Source organism: Notamacropus eugenii, chromosome 5 (genome assembly GCF_028372415.1).
Source record: "Notamacropus eugenii isolate mMacEug1 chromosome 5, mMacEug1.pri_v2, whole genome shotgun sequence".
In the NCBI taxonomy this organism is placed as follows: domain Eukaryota; kingdom Metazoa; phylum Chordata; class Mammalia; order Diprotodontia; family Macropodidae; genus Notamacropus; species Notamacropus eugenii.
The window spans coordinates 1,501,702-1,522,963 of NC_092876.1; the positions used below are offsets into that span (position 1 = coordinate 1,501,702).

Genomic DNA, 21,262 nt, shown 5'->3' on the forward strand with positions numbered 1-21,262 from the left:
ATTCTCCAGGTGAGGAAACTGAGGCTTAGAGCCAGTGGGGTCATAGGCTCCATGACTCTGAGACCAAGGCCTAGCCCTGCTCATGACACCATGGGGCCCTCAGTTGGGGACAGGGGGCAGGAACAGGAGGGTCAGGGCACCAGAGCCAGGGAGCCCCCTGTCCTCTGCCCCTTGGGTGGCTTCTCCCCATCCCTTTCCCTTCCCATCCTCCCCTTTCCCCTCCCCAGGCCTAGCCTGGTTAGTCCTACCCAGACCCCAACCCAAAGTCAAGGCCCAGCTCACACAGCCCTGGAAAACCATTCTTCTCCTCTGCCTCCACTCTTACTGTTTGTTCTTATGAGGGGTGGATAATGACACCCCTCCCAAACCATGCCTCCTTCCCAGGAAGTAATAGAGTCAAGGCCCTTGGCTCACCATTGACTGGGGATGGAGCCTCTCCCCCTGCTTAGATGAACAGTCAGAGCTACAATTCTTCCCGTAAGGTGCTGGACACCCTCCTGGCTGTTCCACCAACAAAGCCCTCCACCTCTCCCTCCAGGCATTTCCTCTGGCTATCCCTCAGGGCTGGAACACTCTCCACCACTTCCCTCCACCTGACTTCCCTGCTTCCTTCAGAGTCCCAACTAAGATCCCACCTGCTGTTGGAAGCCTCCCCCACCTCCCTTCCCCCTGCTCATTATCTCCCAGTTATCCTGGATAGATCTTGCTAGGGAAATGTGTTTGTTGTCTTCCCCACTGGAACGTGAGCTCTACGGGACTGTCTTTTGCCTCTTTCTGAATCCACACAGCTTTATACAGTCCCTGGCATGTAACAGGTGCTTCAATAGTTATTGACTTAACGAGTGATTGAAAGTATTCTCTTATGGGATCCTCACAGCATCCTTCAAGGTAGGGACCGTTATTATCTCTATGTTACAGATGAGGAAACTGAGGCAGACAGAGGATCAGTGAGTTGGCCAGGATTGCCCAGCTAGCTGGGCAGAATTACAGCTCAGATCTTCCTAATTCCAGGCCCAGTGCTCCACACATTGCACCACAGCTATCTCAAAACTAGGAATCCTAGGTTGCAAGTGGTATACCTACTAAATGGTCATGCCTGAGGCCATGGTGGTTGAGCAGATGGTCAGGAAAACTGTCTTTGGCTTGTTTTCGTATCCCCCTGACACACAGCAGGCACTTAAAAATTATATAAAGATTGACTGAAATGGAGCCTTTTATATTTACTCCTAGAGGCAACAGCAAGCCACTAAAGGTTATTTGGGGTGGAGATGGGGGGTATTGTAAAAAGGAAGAGGTATGGTCACACTTTCACTTTAAGAAAATCCCTCTGGTCAGTGAATGCAGGGTAGACTGAAGTGTACAGAGATCAGAGGCCGGTAGGCACCCCCCTCCCCCCAGCAAATATTGCAAAAGCCCAGGTATAAGGTAATGAGGGCCTAAGCCTGGGTAGAGAAATGGCAGAGGAGAGAAAGAGGAGTAGTAGAGAGATGTTGCCCAGGCAAAATGGACAAGAGATGCTGCAGAGGTGACTTCAACCAGAGGTGGTACAGAAGAGAAAACAACCAGAGACAGCGCAGAGGTGAAATGGACCAGGGATGGGGCAGAGGTGAAATGGACCAGAGAATGGGCAGAGGTGAAATGGACCAGAGAATGGGCAGAGGTGAAATGGACCAGAGATGGGGCAGAGGTGAAATGGACCAGAGATGGGGCAGAGGTGAAATGGACCAGAGATGGGGCACAGGTGAAATGGACCAGAGAATGGGCAGAGGTGAAATGGACCAGAGATGGGGCAGAGGTGAAATGGACCAGAGATGGGGCAGAGGTGAAATGGACCAGGGATGGGGCAGAGGTGAAATGGACCAGAGATGGGGCAGAGGTGAAATGGACCAGAGATGGGGCAGAGGTGAAATGGACCAGGGATGGGGCAGAGGTGAAATTGGCAGGCCTTGGCACCATATTGGATTTAAGCAATGAGAGTGAGGAGCTCAGGATGACTCCCAGGTTCTGGTCCTGAAGGACTGGGAGGATGGGGGTGATCTCTAAGGTAATGGAAGAGATGGGTGAGGAGGAGGGATTAGGGGGAGAAATAATGGGTTGTACTTTGGATGCGTTTAGTTTAAGCTCTCTACTGCACATCCAGTTTGAGATGTCTGAAAGGCAGCTGAAGATTCGAGATCAGCAGGGAGTTTGGAGCAGGTAAATTTGAGAAACATCAGGAAAGAGATGTCAATTCAATCCATGGGAGCCAATAAGGTCATCAAGTGAAGTAGTGTGGAGAAAGAAGAGAAAAGGTTCCAGGAGAGAAAACTGAGGGACATGGTTAGAGGGCATGTTCTGGAGGAGGATCCAGCAAAGGACACCCAGAAAAGGTGGTCAGAGAAGGAAGGGGAAAACCAGGAGAGAGTGGATGTCTTGAAAACCTAGAGAGAAGAGAACATTCAGGAGGAGAGAGTGATCAATAGTGTTTACCACTGCAGAGATACCCAGGAGACTGAGGACTGAGAAAAGGCCACTGAATTTGGTCTCTTAAGAGATGACTGGTCACTTTGGAGAGAGCAGTTTGGGGGGAATGGTGAAATCATCATAAGTGGTTAAGAAGAGAGGAGAAAAAGGAAAAACGGTTTGAGGAGTTTAGCCACAAAGGGCAGAAGAGACATAGGAAGATAGTTGGTGGGAATGGGAGGGTCAAGAAAGGAGGGTTTTTTCCAGATGGAACAGACAGGGGCATGTTTGTAGGGTAGAAGAGAGGGAGAGATTAAAGATAAATGAGAGAGGGGGAAAACAAGGAGGGGCAAGTTATTGGAGGAGATGGGATGCAAGAGGGTCACTTGAGCAGGTAGAAGGGTCAGCTTTGCTCAGGGATCAGCCCCGCTTCATCATGGGAGACAGGGAAGGAGGAGAGCAGTAGAAGGTGCCTGAGTGCTGGGAGGGGAGGGGAGGTCAGGGTGAATGGCCTACATTTGGTAGGCAGGGTCTCAGCTGAGAGAGTGGGGGATAGAGGAGGTAGGTAGAACTGGATAGCCTGGCAGGAGGGAGGGCCCAGTGGGGGTGTCAGAGCCTGGTTTTCTCCATCTTCGTTCACTATCATGTATGTCTGTGAGAGGGAAGTGAAGGGTGGGGGTGAGCCAAGGCTGAGGCTTAGGGGGGCATGGGGAGATGTGATAAGAGCTCAAGGTGTTCCTGAGAGGAACACAGTGTAGTGCTGACTTGGTTCCCCAAGGGGTCTAGATGGGGAGAAGAGGCTGGTGCAGGGGAGAAGGCTAAGGGGTGAGGGGGTAATGTTAAGGGGAACCAGAGGGAAAGTGGAAAAGCCAGGAGATCAAGGTGGGACAAGAGGATTCCAGAATTCTAGATCATGGAGGTCCTATGTTTGTAGGTTATAACAAGACTCAGGGTGTGGAGGTGAGCAGGGGGAGTAACTGAGAGGTTTGGGGGTCCAAGGGAGAGTCAGGGTCTGTGTGGAAGTCCCCTGGTAGGATGGCAGGAGTTGGGGGGAGAGAAGCCTGTGAGCTGTACTGAGCTTGAGGAGAGAAGGGGTGCATTCTGTGTGGCCAGCAGGGACCTCAGAGGTCACCAAGTGGTGGAGGATGGGAGAGCAGCAAGGAGTAACCATAGGGGGCAGGGAGGGTCAAGGAGAGCAGATGAAGGGATGGCCAGGGTGGAGAAGCACAGCACAGGGGACTGTTCCCTCCCCTTCTCTGGTCTCTAATGCAAACCCCAACATCCCCCCTTATCCCGTGAGCTGGAGAGCTGCAGGAATGGTCTTGCTTTTTCTGAATCCCCAGCCCTTCACCCCATACTTACTCCCCAATAAATGCTAAAGACCTGCTTCTGCATTCCACTCCATGATGTGTGATAGCTCAGGGCCCTTCATTTTGCAGAAGGGGAAATTGAGGCTCAGGCAGAGGAAAGAACCTGCCACAATGATTCCACCTCGCTCCCCTGCCTCCAATTCCTCTTCTTACCTCCCTCCTCAAGCATGCAGGTCACCAGGGCTAGGCTGTCTTGAGTGCGAGTTCACTGGGGCTGGCCAATCTCCCCAGCAGTCCTAGGGTCCTAGGGCTTCCTCGGGTGGTGGCCCAGCCTGGGGCCTGTGGGACTGTCCCTTCAAGGGTGGCTGCTGTAGGCAGGAGGGGGGGTCAGCAGGGGGGAGTGGGGGCCCCATTCCACAGCTCAGTGCCAGGGATCCGTGCCATGGCACCCTCGGGCACCTAAGGGAGCCGGGGACCCTCGAGCTGACTAGAGAACCGCCCCCCAATCACTGTCTCCTGGGCCAGAAGAGGAGCCTGAGGTTCAAGAGGCCCCCTAGTCAGCAGCCAAAGTAGAGGGTTCCTCTAGGAACATTCCTAGGGCAGGGGGAGGGGTCCTCCAGGCTTCCAAGAGCCCACTGACTGAGGCCCAAAGGAACCCCGGAGCCAGCTCGTCATTCTATCCCATCCTGGGATTCCCAACCCTAAATGCCCAGCTACTGGAGACCCTAGGAGACCCATCACAGCTTCTTCCTGGGGCCCCAGCAACGGGTGACGTCACCACCCCGCCCCCTCCTCCTTCCCTTCCCCTCTCTGCCTGTGCCCAAAGGCCCTAGCAACAAGTGACGTCACCAGGCCAGCACAGCCTCCGGGACACTGAAGACCAGCTCTTGTGACGTCACCATTCCCGGCCCTCCTCCTTCCCTTCCCCTCTCTGCCTGTGCCCAGAGGCCCTAGCAACAAGTGACGTCACCAGGCCAGCGGCGCCTCGGGGACACTGAAGACCAGCTCTTCTGACGTCACTAGTCCCCGCCCCTTTCCTGCCTCGGGCACCGTAGAAGGGACTGGGTGTGGGCGTCCGCCGCACGTTTCCCCGCGAAGGCGCCTCCCCGGGGGCGCGGGAAAACGGACGCCCGCGGAAGCATGGAGGCCTACAGGGCGGAGAAGGACTGCTATGGCGGACGAGACTGCGCGCGCACTCCCAGCCCCGGTGACAAAACTTCGACTACACTTCCCAGAATCCTCCAAGAGCTTGCCTTCCCTTCCTTTGGCCGTCTACTGCGCATGTCCAAGGCCCAGGGATGTGACACCTGACACGTCTGCACCAATCAGAAAGGAGCAAACCAGTCGGATTTCTCGAGGGGAGGGGGGGAGACAGACAGAGAGGGAGGGGGAAAGGGAGGGGGAGGGGAAGGGAACAGAGGGAGAGAGAGAGAGGGAGGGAGGGGGAGGGGGAGGGAGGGAGGGAGGGGGAGAGGGAAACAGACACAGAGACACAGAGAGAGAGTGAGACAGACAGACAGATACAGAGAGACACAGAGACAGACAGACAGAGAGAGACAGAGACAGACAGACAGACGCAGAGAGACACAGAGACAGACAGAGAGACACAGAGACAGACAGACAGACACAGAGAGAGACTGAGACAGACAGGCAGAGAGACACAGAGACAGACAGACAGAGACACAGAGACAGATAGACACAGACAGATACAGAGAGACACAGAGACAGACAGACAGACGCAGAGAGACACGGAGACAGAGAGACACAGAGAGAGACTGAGACAGACAGGCAGAGAGACACAGAGAGACACAGAGAGAGACACAGAGACACAAAGAGAGCGTGAGACAGACAGACAGACACAGACAGATACAGAGAGACACAGAGACAGACACAGAGACAGACAGACACAGAAAGAGACAGACAGACAGACACAGAGAGACAGAGACAGACAGACAGACACAGAGAGACACAGAGACAGACAGACAGACACAGAGAGAGACTGAGACAGACAGAGAGACACAGAGACAGACAGACAGACAGACACAGACAGAGACACAGAGAGAGCAGTTCTGTCTCACCCAGCAGGGACTCCCCAAAGTCTCCAGAGTAACAAGCTGGGGACACAAACATGATGGAGACTGCCAGCTCCTCTCAAGTCCTCCCAGTCGTTTCCCTCAGGAAACTGAGGTGGGGCTGGCCTCGTCCTTCTTTCTGTCACTAGTCTGGAAGCCAGAACTAGCCTGAGGAACTGAGGGGCCTGAAGCAACCCAGAGGAAACTGGAAAAAGACCTTGAAGAGAACAAAGGAGAACAAAGGGACCCCAAGCCAGTCACGTGACCTCTGTCTCCCTCAGTTTCCTCTACATGAAAATGGAGATGACATCCCCACCTCCCAGGGCTGTGGTGAGGATCAGATGAGAACATTTCTGTAAAGAGCTCAGCACAGGGGCTGGTAAACAACAGGTGCTTAATAGTTGCTTGTTCCCTTCCCCTTCTACCAATCAGCCTCCCATCCAGAAATAATGGCAGAGTTGAGGATGCTTCAGAGTGCCATAACAGGATCTATGGCAAGGAGGAGGAGAAGACAGAGAAAAGGGCATCCATGTGCCAGCCAGGGGAGGTGGACGGGGTCTGCGAAGGACATGAAGGAAGTGTTGGGAACATGACTGCTTCCTGAAAACAGCGTGTGGTATTCAGTAATACTGAGATGGTGTGATGACCAGCTTTGAAAGGCTGAGCTCTTCTCAGCTATACAGTGATCTAAGAAGATTCCAAAGGACTCATGATGGAAGAAGCTACCCACATCCAGAGGAAGAGCTGTGGGGGCTGGATGCAGATGGAAGCAGATGACTGGTGTCTTTTCTTTCTCATGGTTTTCCTCTTTTGTTCTGACGTGTTCTGATGTGACAATGTCTGATGTGGACATAGGTTGCATATGATTGTACATGTGTAGCACATATTAGAAGCAAGGAGGATCACTTTTGGGAGAATATCAGTCCCAGCTGGTGCTGCTTTCATCCTGACCAGAGCTCCAGGAGAGAGGGCTGAGCATCAGGCCACTAATGGGACAGAAGGATCCCACATGTATTCTGTGTTATCCCACACCCACATGTATTCTGTTAATAATTTCCTGATTACACTTCAGTCTGCTTCATTGAACACTTGGGAGTGTTGGGGCCACATGTGGCACCTCCTGGCCTAGAGAGTAAAGTAGGATAGACTAGCTAAGGGGCTTTCTTGGGATTGATTGGGAGGTAGCTGGATAGAGCAGTGGGGAGTGACCTAGATGTGGGTTGAAATCCAACCTCAGAAACATAGCTATGTGACTCGTTAAGTCAACAGGGACAGGGAACAGGGAATACACATGGTATCAATATAGAGCCATGTGACAGACACACATGCACACCCTAAGAGATAGAATTCTACCCCAAGGGCCTGATTTGAAGAGAATCCTGAGATCAGAAGGAGAAGGAATCCCTTACCCCTAACACTGATTCTGTGCAACATCCCCTACCAGGGGTCATTCACTTCTGAGATCCTAGCCTCCCTGGAGGCAGACTTCCCTCCCTCACCTCCAAGCAACCTCTGCCCTCCTTGGACAGCTCTTGGTCTCAGGATGGTTTCCTTCCACAGACACAAGATCTGCCCTCACCCCCTTCTCTTGCCAGGGCTGGTTTCCATGAACCTCCCACTTTCAGGGATTATAGGCATAGCACATAGAGTCTGGGGAGACTAGAGCTCCCTATAAGGAGCGTTCCTTCCATGTCCCTTCCCAAAGAAGGTGAAAGGTGTGTAAGGACTGCTCTTGTACACAGAACTCTGCATGAATTGTCTAACTGCATCCCCTGGGTAGAAAGGGAGCTATCTCTGCCAAGTCCTCCCACTCCAAAGAAGACTGTGAAACCTGTCTTGAAGGGATAAGAGAAAGGCTCCAGGCTAGCTGGTCAATGTGTTCTGTACTTTCTCCAGGACTAAAGTTACACACTCTCTAAATGGTGCTGGTCTGGGGTCTTGGGGTGTAACCCCAAAAGCCCTCACTCCTGGCCACTCTCAGGCAAAGACCTGACCATAGATTACACTCAACCATTTGACCACTGCCCAAGAAAGCATAGCTGCAAAAAGGTCATTTCCCATAGTTAATATTGAGGAGACCCATGTATTCAAGTGAGAGCCAAGGAAAATCTGACTAGTTATGCACATTAAAGTGTAGAGAAATTGGCTCCCAATTGGAGCAAGCTCTCTGAGCTCAACCAAGAGCCATCCCTTCCATGTCATCCAGGGGAAAATTCCCACAAGTCTTTAGGAAAGCCAATGGAAACCAAGGATATCCAGAGGACCCAGCTTCCCCTGTATGTCTGCAGTCAGTAGAAAAGAGAGTCTACCACCCTGAGTGACTCCAAGAAAGAATGAAGAGTCTTTTCCAAAGATTCTTTTTTATCAATTCTGACCTTCATGCAGGCACACATCAGCATTATCTCCACCATTAGCCACATGCAAAAACAAAACCAAACATACTCCATTCTGGGCCAGGGCTCTGTCTCACATAGACAAAGAAATGAAAATCTGCTAAGAATGTGTGCCCTTCACCCCAGGGCTCCTTCCTCAAAAGGTGTAATCCAGCCCTGAATCAGGGGAATTCCCAGCACCTGAAGCTGAGCCCAGGAGGCTCAGGGTGGGGCTGGGCAGAGCTGAGGACTGGGATAAAGGCAGGAACTTCAGAGGCTGAAGCCCAGAGCTTCCCAGCCCAGAGAGGTGAGAGCCTAGATCAGGAGATCAGAAGATCAGAGGTCCCTGGCCTGCCAGGTTTGATGGAGAATCTTCAGGCTATCTCAGCCATGGTGAGTCCTTCCAGGTATGGACTTCTGCTCTGGCCACATTGTTCTGAACTTGGGCCTTCTCTATGGAGCCCTAGGCCCTGTAGGGTCTGTCCCTACTGTGGCTGAGTCTACCCCACTTTCTACTCTCCCCTAGGTCCTCCTCACTTGACGCCTCCCCACCAGCCCTCAAAGGATCCCCCCTCTTGTCTAGATAACAAGAAATGTCCTGAAGTCCAAGGCCTCCAGAGAGGGTCCTCGAAGGATGTACCTGCAGGTCACCCCTGACTTAAGAGGAAAGGAGGCCCTGGCTTCTTCTGGGGGACTCAGTTCCTCAACAAGATTCACAACATCACCCTCATCCATTAAAGCTGTGCTAGGTACCAGGCCCAGCAGAGGGTGATGGGGATTCAGAGGCCTGAGGCCCACAATACCTGTCTTCTGGGAGCCTCCAATCCACCCCAAGGCAGAGGGATAAGGGAAGAGGGAATTGGAGGAGAGACAGGCCCTAACCCTGCCAAGGGCTGAGGGGACCAGAGGAACTGCCCAGAGGGGGCAGTCCTGTTTGAAGGTTACATGGCACACATTGGTTTTCATGTTGCTTCCTCATTACATTCTGAGCTTCTGGAGGGGAGGGATTATTTTCTGCCTGTTTTGGTATCTCTAGCATTTAGCAGAGTACATGGTACACAGCAAGCACTTAATAGATGTTTGTGCATTGATTATTTATATTTAGGCAGGACTTTGAATTTTATCGACCATGGTACATGCCTATTGGGACAATCTAGATGCTTCAGAGCAGCCGATGTACAGATAAAATAAAAATAGATAAATGGATCAGTAAATAAACAAAATAAGGCTAACAAGCTTTCATTTAGTGCTTATTATATACCAGACTCTGAGCTAAACCCTTTACTGAATTATCTCATTTCATCCTCACAACAACCCTGTTGGCTGGGTTCCCATTTTACAACTGAGGAAAATGAGCCAGGCAGAGGGGAAGTGACTTACTCAGGGTCCCCCAGCTATGAGGTACCTGAGACTGGATTTGAACTCAAATCTGCCTGAGTCTAGGTCCATTAATATTTCTCCTTCACCACTTCACTCCTCTAGATGTATGGGACATTATCTTCAATAGCAGATGAGGAAATATAAGGGCAGAGAGGGCATTCCACTGGCACAATGTGCAGTTGAACCAGTACTATCTAGCTGAGGAGACAGTGGGAACCATACCGAATGACTCTTTAAGTTCAGGGCTATGCTTGAGAGAACTCGAGACTTTTCCCTTTATGTCCATTGTCAGTATGACTAGGTATCTGACTTCATTCCCATTACAATAGCTACCATTCCCTTTTTAGCAGTCATAGGGAAGCTTACACATTTCTTTCATCTCTTTCAGACTGGGAATCTAGACCTGAGACTGTGCAGTCACCTCCACATTGGGACATTTCTGAGGAAGTGAGAAACACAAAGACTCTTTTCTGTGACTCAGTTTATGGAGAAATAGAAATTGTGTGAGGAGAAGTTGTGGAACCATCTGGGAGACCAGGCTTCACATCTGAATCATTTTATCTTCACTCAGTTTAGTAAAATACCAAAAATGTATACTGGAGAGAAACTTTCTCTGTGCCCCCAGGGAAGGGAAGTTTATGGGAAAAGCTCAGAACTCATGTTGTGTCAGAGAACTCAACCTAGAGAAAAACCTTATGAATGCAATGATTGTGGGAAAGACTTCAGTCAGCATTCAACACTTACTGTACATCAGAGGACTCGTACTGGTGAGAAACCTTATAAATGTGATGAATGTGGGAAAGAATTCAGCAAGAGTTCAAACCTTACTGCACATCAGAGGATTCATACTGGAAACAAACCTTATAAATGCAATGATTGTGGGAAAGCTTTTATTAGCAGCTCAAAACTTATTTTACATCAGGTGATTCACAGTGGAGAGAAACTGTATAAATGTGAAGAATGTGGGAAAGGCTTCAGTCAACATTCAACACTTACCGTACATCAAAGGACTCACAGTGGTGAAAAACCATATAAATGTGATAAATGTGGGAGAGAATTCAATACGACATCAAATCTTATGAGACATCTGAGGATTCACACTGGAGAGAAACCTTATAAATGTGAAGAATGTGGGAAAAGCTTCAGTCAGAGGTCAACACTTACTGTACACCAGAGGACTCATACTGGTGAGAAACCATATAGATGTGATAAATGTGAAAAAGAATTCAGTCAAGGATCAACACTTATGGCACATCAGGTTGTTCACACTGGAGAAAAACCTTATAAGTGCAATGATTGTGGGACATTCTTCAGGCATCGGTCAACACTTTTCGTACATAAGAGGACGCATACTCGTGAGAAACCATATAAATGTGATGAATGTGGGAATGCCTTCAGTCAAAGGTCAAATCTTACTGTCCATCAAAGGACTCATACTGGAGAGAAACCATATAAATGTGAAGAATGTGGGAAAGACTTTAGCAAGAGTTCAAATCTTACTATCCATCAGAGGACTCATACTAGAGAGAAACCATATAAATGTGAAGAATGTGGGAAAGGCTTCAGTCATCCTTCAACATTTACTGCACATCAGAGGACTCACACTGGACAGAAGCCTTATAAATGTAATCACTGTGGGAAAGCTTTTATAAATAGCTCAAGACTCCTTATACATCAGATAATTCACACTGGAGAGAAGTTATAAATGTGACAAATGTGGGGAAAGCTTCAATCAGAGGTCAATACTTACTGTACATCAGAGGACTCATACTGGAGAGAAACCTTATTAAAGTAATCACTGTGGAAAAACCTTTATCAATAGATCAAACCTCCTTCTTCATCGGAGAATTCATACTGGTGAGAAACCTGGTAAGTGTGATGAATGTAGAAAAGTCTTCTATCAGAATTCCCATCTCCTAGCCCATCAGAGAATTCATACAGGTGAGAACTCTTAGAAATGTACTGATGTAGAAAAGCCTTCAGTTACCACTCACCTCTTTTTCCAAATCACAGGCTCTCTAAGTTTCCAATACATGACAATCATCAAAGAAACCAAATTTAGTCAATATTTTATATGAGTTTTTCTTGTGAGAAGCATGTAGTGCAACATATATGCCTTTTTCAACATCACAAAATCCACACTAAGAAAAACCTTCACCTACACCTAGTTTAATTGGTCTATATTACTGGGACTGAATGGGTCTCCTGGAAGCAACATAATAATGGACTGCATTTTTCATTTCATTCTTTAACTCATTTTAGATTTAATAAAAGATTTCAAAATCACTCACATTGATTGTTTTCACTAATATTTATTTCTCTGTCTTTTAATGCTAATTTTATACAAGTTGATATTTATTTTAATCTTTATAAATTTCACACTAGAAAATGTTTTCCAGATTGAATGTCACTGTATCCCAATACTAAATAGAATTGCAATTTCTGCCTTGAAGTAGAAATTTTTTAGAACCATCCCTTCTTTTAAAACTAGTTTTCTATAAAATTTACCCTTCAATGATTCTTTAAAATAGAAATCAGGATGCTTTTTGTATCTTGAAGCATTCCACAAGCTTTATTTTAATGAGAAAATTTGAGCTGTTGCTATATATTTTAGAAAGTAAATATTCAATTCATGTTCTAAAATTTTCTCCTTCTTGCTCTTCTTACTTAAATTATCCATCTTTAGCATAACTGTACAAGAGGGAAGGCCAAGTCATAACAACAAAGGAACTACTTCTGGAAAGAATGTACCATCTGCTGATATCCACACAATGACAAAAGACTATCTGCACATTGGGTGGAATTTCTGCAGAGGGCTGTGTAGGCAGAGACAAGTTTGAATCCACACTATTGTGGGTAGTTATGGATTGATAGTGAACACGGCTGACAAGGTGATCAGTGAAATTATAGCTCTCAAGACAAAGGAGGTGGCAGAGTCGTGAGTGATGCTGAGCTCTGGGATGTAGCTGTCCTAAGGGATAGCTGACATACAATGAACCTGCTAACTTGGATGTCAAGAGGCTAAAGAAATTGGATTCCACCACATAGGAGGGGGCAGCACCATGTTTATTGCTCTTCCCTATAATGGGGAGGGGGTTGATTTGGAGAAGAAGATGATGTTTTGGGCACTGCAATCCACAAGAGGGGACAGAATGACTTTCCTTTGCTTTGCTTTCCTAGAACAATAAAGTACTCACCATTTGGTTGGTAATCTCCATTTGGGTGACTCCAGGTGTGGACTATTGCACACACTGGGATACATGTGATTTCTGTTGTCCCTTCATGAACCTCCAACAGGGGCTGGGTGACACCTTTGTTGGAAGTTCTCCTAAACTCTCTGTCATGCCTTGTGTGTGGGCACATGAAGATCAGGAAGCACTTTGTTGTCTAAGTAATCCACAGAGCACCAGTCTTCTGTACACATACCTGCCTTCTAAACTTATTTCAACTATTAAACCTGATAAATTCTAGTAAATTCCTTTTGGAATTATATGGTCACAGCTTTTTCCAGGTGGAAGGCACTTTATTGTCCTCCACTCCTGTAGTTCATCCTTGGTTTGCCTCTGAAGTAGATTTAAGTGGGGCAGAGTTGCACAAAGTCAGCACCACTCTCTCTTCCAGAGTCCTTGAAGTCCAGTGGCAGTTCAAAGGTCATGACTGGTGATGGCTCAGGATGCCTTGTATAACTTTGGTGTCTTTATTGTCCAATCAAGCTCTAAGCACACCATAGCACCTGTCTCAACCACCTTCATGGTCATGTGGATAGAGTATTCTTTGTCTGTTCCACCAGGGCAAGTGTTCACATGCTTGGAGTAGACAGCCCCTTACTCACTGATGGCTTTAAGCACTGTCATCCTCAATCTGGTTTAGCCCATCAGTCTAGATAGGGTGTGGCTGCTTTCATGCTACAGTTTTTTGAAGCTCTAGGTCCAAAGCCTGCTTGAAGGACAAATTAACATAGTCAGTCAGCAATCATCTAGGCTTGGCTTGAAGACCCTCAAGTCCACAAGCTCCAGGATATTGGATTTTATCGGGATACAAGGAGGGACCCTTCTGAGGATGGGGGACAAGTGAGGCACTCATAGGGCAAGAGGACAGTGGGGCAGACTCAACAACAGCAGGGACAGACCACACAGGGATCTGGGTCTCAACAGAGAAGTTCAAGTTGTAGATCTGAGGAACCAGAGCAGCTTCTGAAGCCTCTAATATTGGTGGGGAAACAGGGAGGGAGAAGAAGGGAGCACTGGGAGAGAAGTAGGGATGAGCATCTGGGGGCTGGGAAATATCTGTCTTTGAGATCCTCAGCTGTTCCCTGCTCCCTTCACACATTACTGCTCCTTCAGGGACCTATTACCATTATTTCCTTTCTTAGTTGTGGGGTCACATCCTTTCTTTCTACACTGTTGGGCAATATGATCACTTTTCCCTCAGCAAAACACTTATGTGGATTTTGAGATGTAGACATCGCCTGCCACATTGGCTTGGTGAGAGCCCCTGAGACAGCAGGTAAGAGACCTGGGATAACCTAGGCTGAGATTTCCTGGACTCTCACGACCCCCTGATCTTTCTCCAATCCCTGTCCCTCCCTTTTCTCTTGTCCTCTCTCCTGTCTTTCCTTATCTTCATACAAAGTGTATAAAGGGATATATTTAATGTGTTCAAGGGGCACATTATGCGAACCAGGATATCTCTTACAGAAATGTTCTTATGTGTCTGGAAGGGATCGATGAACAAAATGTGTCCAAATGATGACATGCATCTCCAGAGTCAATTGGGTCGAATCCAGCACATGGCTTGGCACTTTTCAGCAGTCTAGCAGAGACATGATAAGGATTTTCACCCTCTTCTTGCACTGTCTCCTGAGACTCCTTATAGTTGGCTGAACTCACTACACAAATTCATACCCTCTAGCAAAGGTTGGTCTGCTGCAATCTGCTATGATCAGCAGGATGTTGAGGGGCATTGGGGGTCCTAAAAGGGATAGCTGGAGAGACCACTAAGGTTGGGGGCTGACCCATCTACTAGAGCTGATGTACTGATGGCTTCCATGGCTGTTTTCTTCCACTTGGGTAGAGAAGAATCACAAGTCAGTGGGTTTCATCTTCCCAAGTCAGACTGTAGCCTTTAAACATAGCATTAAAATGATCTATTACTGCTCATCAGACCTGGGGAAGTTACTTTTGCAGGTGGAGAGATCAGAGGGTCTCAAATGGGACTTCTCATGAAACACACAATATCCCCACTAAACAAAGGGAGAACTTTTTAAATGAACTGATTGCTTTTTGGTTTCTGTTTTCCCTGGCTCAGCTGGATGATCTTTTAGGGAGTCTTTTCCTGTGCTGCTCTTCCTGTTCTTAGATCCCATTAGCAACAAATATCCTTCAAACACACAAAAAGACAGAACCAAAAACCACAGAAAAGACACAGAAAACCTGCTAAATAAACCCACTTGGGAAGCAGCAATGTCTCAGGGGCTAATCTAAGAAAAAGAGTTACCTCTGCTGCCCCTCTGTGTGGAGAAGTTAGAGAAATCTTTCCTTTCTTTCAATCCCAGGGTAGAGAAAACAGCTTCCCAGGAAACTTTAAAGGAAAACCTTTCCCTCAAGTCATGCAAGTGTTGCTGTTTCCCATTTGGCCATGAGACAGCATATGAGCCCATGTTATAGTAAACTTCCCAAACTGAAGCTGCACATATAAATACCTATCTGCTCATTTTAACTGTTGCCTCCTCTTCGGGGTCCTTGGCTTGCTTATTACTTAAGAGAAATACCAAGGACAGCTCAGTACAGGACACTCCAAGTAGAAAGATGATCCCCAACTCTGCAAAACATGAGGAAGTGCCGATGGCCACAAAATAGTCTTTCCATTCTGGGAAGAGAGACAGGATTTCCTCAACTTCCCTAATTAATAAGAAGTCATAGCCCTGGTGCATGAGGCAAAGTTGGTAACCTTCACCTCCATATTCCGTGCTAAGAAGTCTTCAATGGAATCCTATCTCCAAGAAGGCTACCCAAGAGAGCAAGGGCTGTGACTGGAATCCTTAGCAACTGCAACTCATGGGCAAGTCTTTTTGCTTCCAAGAAAGAAAGGAAACACTGAGGGCCTGAATTCTGTGAGCCATGGGTAGGGGATTCCCCTCAAATTGTGCCCCTTTGATCCATGAACTGCCATTCCAGGTGTCCACTGTCCTCTAAAGCAGCCATCATGGAAATGATGGGGTAGGGCTTCCTCTGACTCTGCCCCAGCCCTGGTGGGGCCCTCATCATGTCACCTCATGTCTCCATGACTGGGATAGTCTTCTCAAGATTTGAATGAGTCCATATATGTAAGAACTCTTGCATTTCGCCTTCTCAATGGGTGAAGGAGGACTTGGAGGGAGGGAGAGAATGTGCAATGCAAAACAAAATAAAATTTGAGGAATAACCTTCTCATTGGTTTTGATGTTTCATATCTCTCCACATAGTCCATCCTCCACTCAGCTGTCAAATGAATCATCCTAAAGTGTTGGTGGGACCATCTACTCCCCTCTTCATTGAACTCCACTGGCTCCCTGCTGCCTTTAGGATAAGATATAAAATACTCTGCCTTCTAAATCCCTCCCTACCTTTCTAACCTTCTAACTTGGTTCTACCCATAGAATATACACTTCAACCCAAAGAACCTCCCTGCCTTTCCTCAGGTATAATGCTCCATCAATCAAAGGTTGCTTACCATCTTCATGGGTTGCCTCCCATGCATTTTACATTGTATATGTCTTGTTTGTAGGATTGCTGACCTAGTCTTTGACATGTTGTCTCCCTCTTAGACCATGAGCACATTAAAGGCTAGGATTGCTTTTTCACCTCTTTTGGCCTGGCTTCATAGTAGATGCTTAGGAACTATTTGGTGACTCACCAAATGAAATGTTCTAATACCATAAGGAATGGTGGACTAGCCAGCTTCAGAGGGAAGCTTTGTAGAAGAAAGTGAGCAGACTTGGAAGGCGAATTGTAACAACGATGACATTATGGATGAAAAAGTCTGTGAACGATTTCGATCTGTGATCCGGCAGTGAGAAAGCAGGAGTCCCAGGACCAAGGTTCAAACAAGCTGCTCCCTTCTTGCCTCAGTGTTAGCAGAGAAAGGCAGCCCTTCACAGACAGAGCCAGGGTGGGAGTTGGCTTTGCCAGACTCTGTGTGTGTATGATGAGGGTTTTATTTGTGCAGGTATTTTAGTTTTTACTCAGTGGGAGGAGGGAATCATGACAGGGGCAGATGATGATGCCTGTAAATACATATAAAATTCTTAAAAAGAAAAGAAATTGACTGGCCCTAAGCCTCTAATGCTCAATCATTACAAGGAATCTTACTTAACTTTGTTTTGTTTCTCTCTTGTCAAAAAGCTGCTTTCTTCATTGAATTATGAGTTGACAGTTGATTTTTCTACTGCATCTTTCAATAAAATTGATTTGAAAAAAGAAGGGACAAAGTCAATTGACTGATCAAACACATTACCTCCATCTTCAGGCCTTTAAATAATGTCAGGAATTTCAGAACTAGTTCAGCCAGTCCCTGGAGGACCCCAAGCTCAGGAGCACCTTCAGGAGGCAGACTCTTGGCCTGGCAGAAAGGGGAGGGAAAGAACAGCCAGGCCCTGGAGGACCCCAAGCTCAGGAGCACCTTCAGGAGGCAGACCCTTGGCCTGGCAGAAAGGGAAGGGAAAGAACAAGGGATTTGACTCCCCTTGGCTCTACTGACCCTGTAATACGAGAGGCCAAACCAACAGCACAAATGTATCCAGAACATTCCCCAAGGACAACAATGCAAAAACAGGGACGTGGTAACCTAGACATCCAAGAGAGGAACCTGCTGAAGGTGTTTGAAACGTGCACCAGAGAGAAATACTGTCCATGGTCTCCCCAAAGGACTTCCAGAAAGCAGCATTTGGTAGACCAAACCTAGGGCATGCCTACCCTCTCTATCTGGGTCTCACCACTTCTATACTCTCAGCTAAATCCCCCCTCTCTCCTGGAGACTGTACTTGTTGGAGAGAGTGACCTAGCCTTTTGGACAGGGAAGTATTTTCTGTTGGTCAGAAATATGAAGCTTGCCTTGGGCATGATGTGGGGGAGGAGTAACCTCCTTGGGAGCTGAGAAAGATCTCTGTCTGGCCTTTGTTTTCATGAACAAAAGAGCAGAAAGTCCAAGACTGATAAGATTCTCCAGTCATTTACATAGATTTTTACCCAGTAGAACACATTTGGAAGCCAAGCCCGTGGATCCTAACCACCAGGAAGACAGAGTTTGGGCTTCCTGTTCTTCTCACTGTAAGTTTTGTCACCAAATTATGAATTAGAGCCGTTGATATCTTCATCACTTCTCCCCTTTGCAGATCTAGTTCATCCTCATATCATGAGAGGGCACAGGCTTCAGTAGACAGAAATAACATGGGGTAGGAAGGCCAGAACTTTGTACAGGAATCTGTAACTATTCAAGCAAAGAGCAAGGAGATGGCAGATCCAAGGACTGATCAGCCCCAGTTGTGCAGATTGGGAAGTGGAGGCAAGTCAGAACCACCAATTCAGAAGAGTGATGAAGACCAGTGGCAGGCCCCTTCAACTCTGCCCCCTCCTGATTGGAGCCAGGTGGTTGTAACAATAAGCCTCAGCACAGAACCTTTGAGGCTCACCTGGCATGCTCAGAGAAGTTAGCTCTAAAGGGAGGAGCCAAGGTTCTCACCACACTAAGACTGTTCCCTCAGACCAAGGGCCCATAAGGCACAGAATGAGCTGCTGGAGGTCAGGACAAAGTTGCCTCTGATTTCAGGGGAAAGTCATAGATGCCTTTGGGAGAGGCCAGTCTTGGGAGGGAGGTTCACATTGTCCCTTTGCTTGAGCAGGATCCCCCCAAACTCAGAGAAGCCATGCAGATCTGGATACAGAGAAAATGGTTCCCAAATGGGAACAAGCTCTCTGAGGTCAACCTAGAACCAGGCCTTCCCTGTCATGCAGGGGGAAATTCCCACAAGTCCTCAGGGATGCCCATGGAAATCAGGGATATCCTGGGGAGCCAGCTTCCCCTACATGTCTGCAAGGGATCTCCTTTCTCCCTTGCTGGAGTCAGTGAAAAAAGAGGGCCTGTCACCCTGAGTGACTCTCTCCAAGAAAGGAGAATTTGTATCATCTGCAAAGATTCTTCTACCAATCCTGCCCCTCATGCAGGCATCCAAATTGTCTCCCCCAATTCATAGTCACATGCAAAAAGGAAAAAGCAAAAACCCAACCCTCTTCCATTCTGGGCCAGAACCCTGTGTCACATAGACAGAGAAAGGAAAACCTTCTAAAGGTGTGTGCCCTTCATCCCAGGGTTCCTTCCTCAAAGGCTGCAAACCAGTCCTGAATCAAGGGAACTCCCAGCACCTGGAACTGAGCCCAGCAGACTCAGGGTGGGGCTGGGCAGAACTGAGGACTGGGATAAAGGCAGGATCTTCAGGGCCTGAGGCTCAGAACTTTCCAGCCCAGAGAGGCAAAAACCTAGATGAGGAAGCCTGAGGTGCCTGGCCTGCAATGTTTGATGGAGAATCCTCAGGCTGCCCTCAGCCCTGGTGAGTCCTTCCAGGTAGGCTCTCCTGCTCTGAGCTCATTGGTCTGAACCTGGGCCTTTTCTGTGGAGCCCCAGGCCCTGTGGGGTCTTTCCCTGCTGTGGCTGGGTCTGCCCCACTCTCTACTCTCCCCTAGGCTCTCCTCACTTGACACCCCCCACTGTCGCACCTCCTGTCCTCATGACAAGCAATGTCCTGGAGCCCAAGGCCTCCAGAGAGGGTCCTGGGAGGACATAGCTGAGGGTCAACCCTGACTTCAGAGGAAAGGAGGCCCTGGCTTCTTCTGGGGGCCTCAGTTCCCCAACAAGATTCACAACATCATCCTCATCCATTAAACCTCTGCTAGGTACCAGGCTCAGTGATGGGTGATGGGGAGTCAAAGGCTCGAGGCCCACAGTCCCTGTCTTCTGGGAGCTTCCCATCCAGCCTAAGGCTCAAGGATAAGGGAGGAGGGAATTGGAGGAGAGGCAGACCCAAATCCTGCCAAGGGCTGAGGGAACCAGAGGGGTTGCCCAGAGGGGGCAGTCTCCAAGCTGCTCCCTGGGATTCCTCAGGGCCAGAAGGGATCAGCTGGCCTATTCCAGGCATGGGGGTCAGAGGAGACACAGGCAAGGAGGCAGTAAATGTGGGATATGAGAAACTACAACCAAGAAACAGTTGGCCTGGTTAGTAGCATGAAATGAGGCTAGGGCAGTTTGGAGGGCTATGAATGCCAGGCTGAGGAGGTAGTATTGGGGCAATAATCAGGGACTGAAGGTTGTCAGCAGAGAAGGTGCTGACCTTTCTCTGAGGGGTGGATTATGGAGGGGACAGCTTTGAATCCTAGGAGAAGGTGACTGGAATTCAGCAGGGCCTTTTCCCAGGCTCTCTTCCATCCTACCCCCCTTGCCCTTAATCCTCCCACCTCATTTCCATGCCCTTTGCCCTCCAGCCCAGCTGGCCCCCTTGTCATCTCCTGACCCAGCCAGGCTGGCTCGGGTGCTTACCCTCTGCCTGGACTGTCTGCTCTTCCCTCCTAAGTCTGATCTGGCCTTCAAGGCCCTGCCCAAGTTCTGCCTTCTACCTGTCCCTGAGCCTTTCTTCTAGAGGCCCTTCCTTAATCTGAGAAGGTCTCAGTCTAGCCCATCAATAGCTGCTGCTTGACTGAGGCTGTGAGCTCCTTCAGGGCTGGGAATGATTTGTCCTTAACTTTGGCTCTTTGCCTTTCTTTGGATCCCTGTCAGGAAGACAGACCTGGCACCTAGGGGACTGCTTTTGTGCAGTTTGGGCCTGATTGTCTGACCTGCAGGAATCCTCTGGCCCTGGTCTAGTTGTAGCCAGCACTATTGTGTTACCTGGTGGCCCTTCAATGAACCCCTCACTAGGTGGGCCTCCTGGGGTTTCTGGGACAGAAAGCTCCTGAGCAGGTAGGGGTCTAGCCAAGGTAGGGTGGTACAGTGGGGAGACTACTGGGCTTGGATTTGCGAAGACCTGAGTTCAAGTCTGGCCTCAGGCACTTAATAGCAACATGATCCTGGGCAAATCACTGGACCTTTGCCTCAGTTTCCATGGCTGTAAAATCATATGAGCATTTATCTTGCAAGGTCCTTGTGAGGCTGTAGTGAGATATTTGTAAAGCACCTAGCAGACTGGCTGCTAGAAAGCAGATTGGCTGCACTGACTCCTCCTTCAGGCACTGGGTTCATCCACACTGGACCCCGTCTTGTACCCTATTAGGGCAGTGAGACCTTCCCACCCCCCATTCTAGCTCTTCTGGAGGCCACAGTTCTTTCTCAAAGTCTTGCCCCTAAGCCTGTGGCATATCTGAGATCTCCATCCCTTGGTCACCCTTGAGGGGAAGCCTACCCCTCCATTCACCCATCCTTGGTGCCCTGAGCAGGAAGGGTCCACACAGGCTGATTCACAGGCAGAGACGGTATTTCCTATGGACTCATGGTCAAAGTCCTTCTGATCAATGGACACCTCCCTCCACTCAGCCATGAATCCCCACTGGACACTGGCAGAGCTGCCTTTCCAGTCTTTTTACACTAATTCCTGACACCTATTCTTTGATTCAGTGACTACTGATGATAAGTTCTTTAATTTGAAAAGGCTACATACAAGCCA

At 48.4% G+C, this 21,262-nt stretch overlaps 2 protein-coding genes and 1 long non-coding RNA gene across 3 annotated transcripts in view; 2 read left to right on the plus strand and 1 right to left on the minus strand.

Moving 5' to 3' along the window:
• The window catches only part of LOC140508062 (uncharacterized), a 55,892-nt gene extending 50,783 nt beyond the window's left edge, over positions 1-5,109 (minus strand). The window contains 1 exon segment of the mRNA XM_072615783.1: positions 3,966-5,109. Coding sequence (XP_072471884.1) covers positions 3,966-3,981 — 16 coding nt within the window. The 5' untranslated portion in view covers positions 3,982-5,109.
• Positions 5,110-5,231: 122 nt separating this feature from the next.
• LOC140508138 (uncharacterized) lies at positions 5,232-6,895 on the plus strand. Its single transcript, XR_011968321.1, has 2 exons — positions 5,232-6,154; positions 6,257-6,895. It is a non-coding gene; the product is annotated as an uncharacterized lncRNA (long non-coding RNA).
• Positions 6,896-10,131: 3,236 nt separating this feature from the next.
• The window catches only part of LOC140508116 (uncharacterized), a 138,634-nt gene continuing 127,503 nt past the window's right edge, over positions 10,132-21,262 (plus strand). The window contains exons 1-2 of the mRNA XM_072615885.1: positions 10,132-11,274; position 12,511. Of these exons, the coding sequence (XP_072471986.1) occupies positions 10,166-11,274; position 12,511 (1,110 nt within the window). The 5' untranslated portion in view covers positions 10,132-10,165. The remainder of the gene's footprint in view (positions 11,275-12,510; positions 12,512-21,262) is intronic.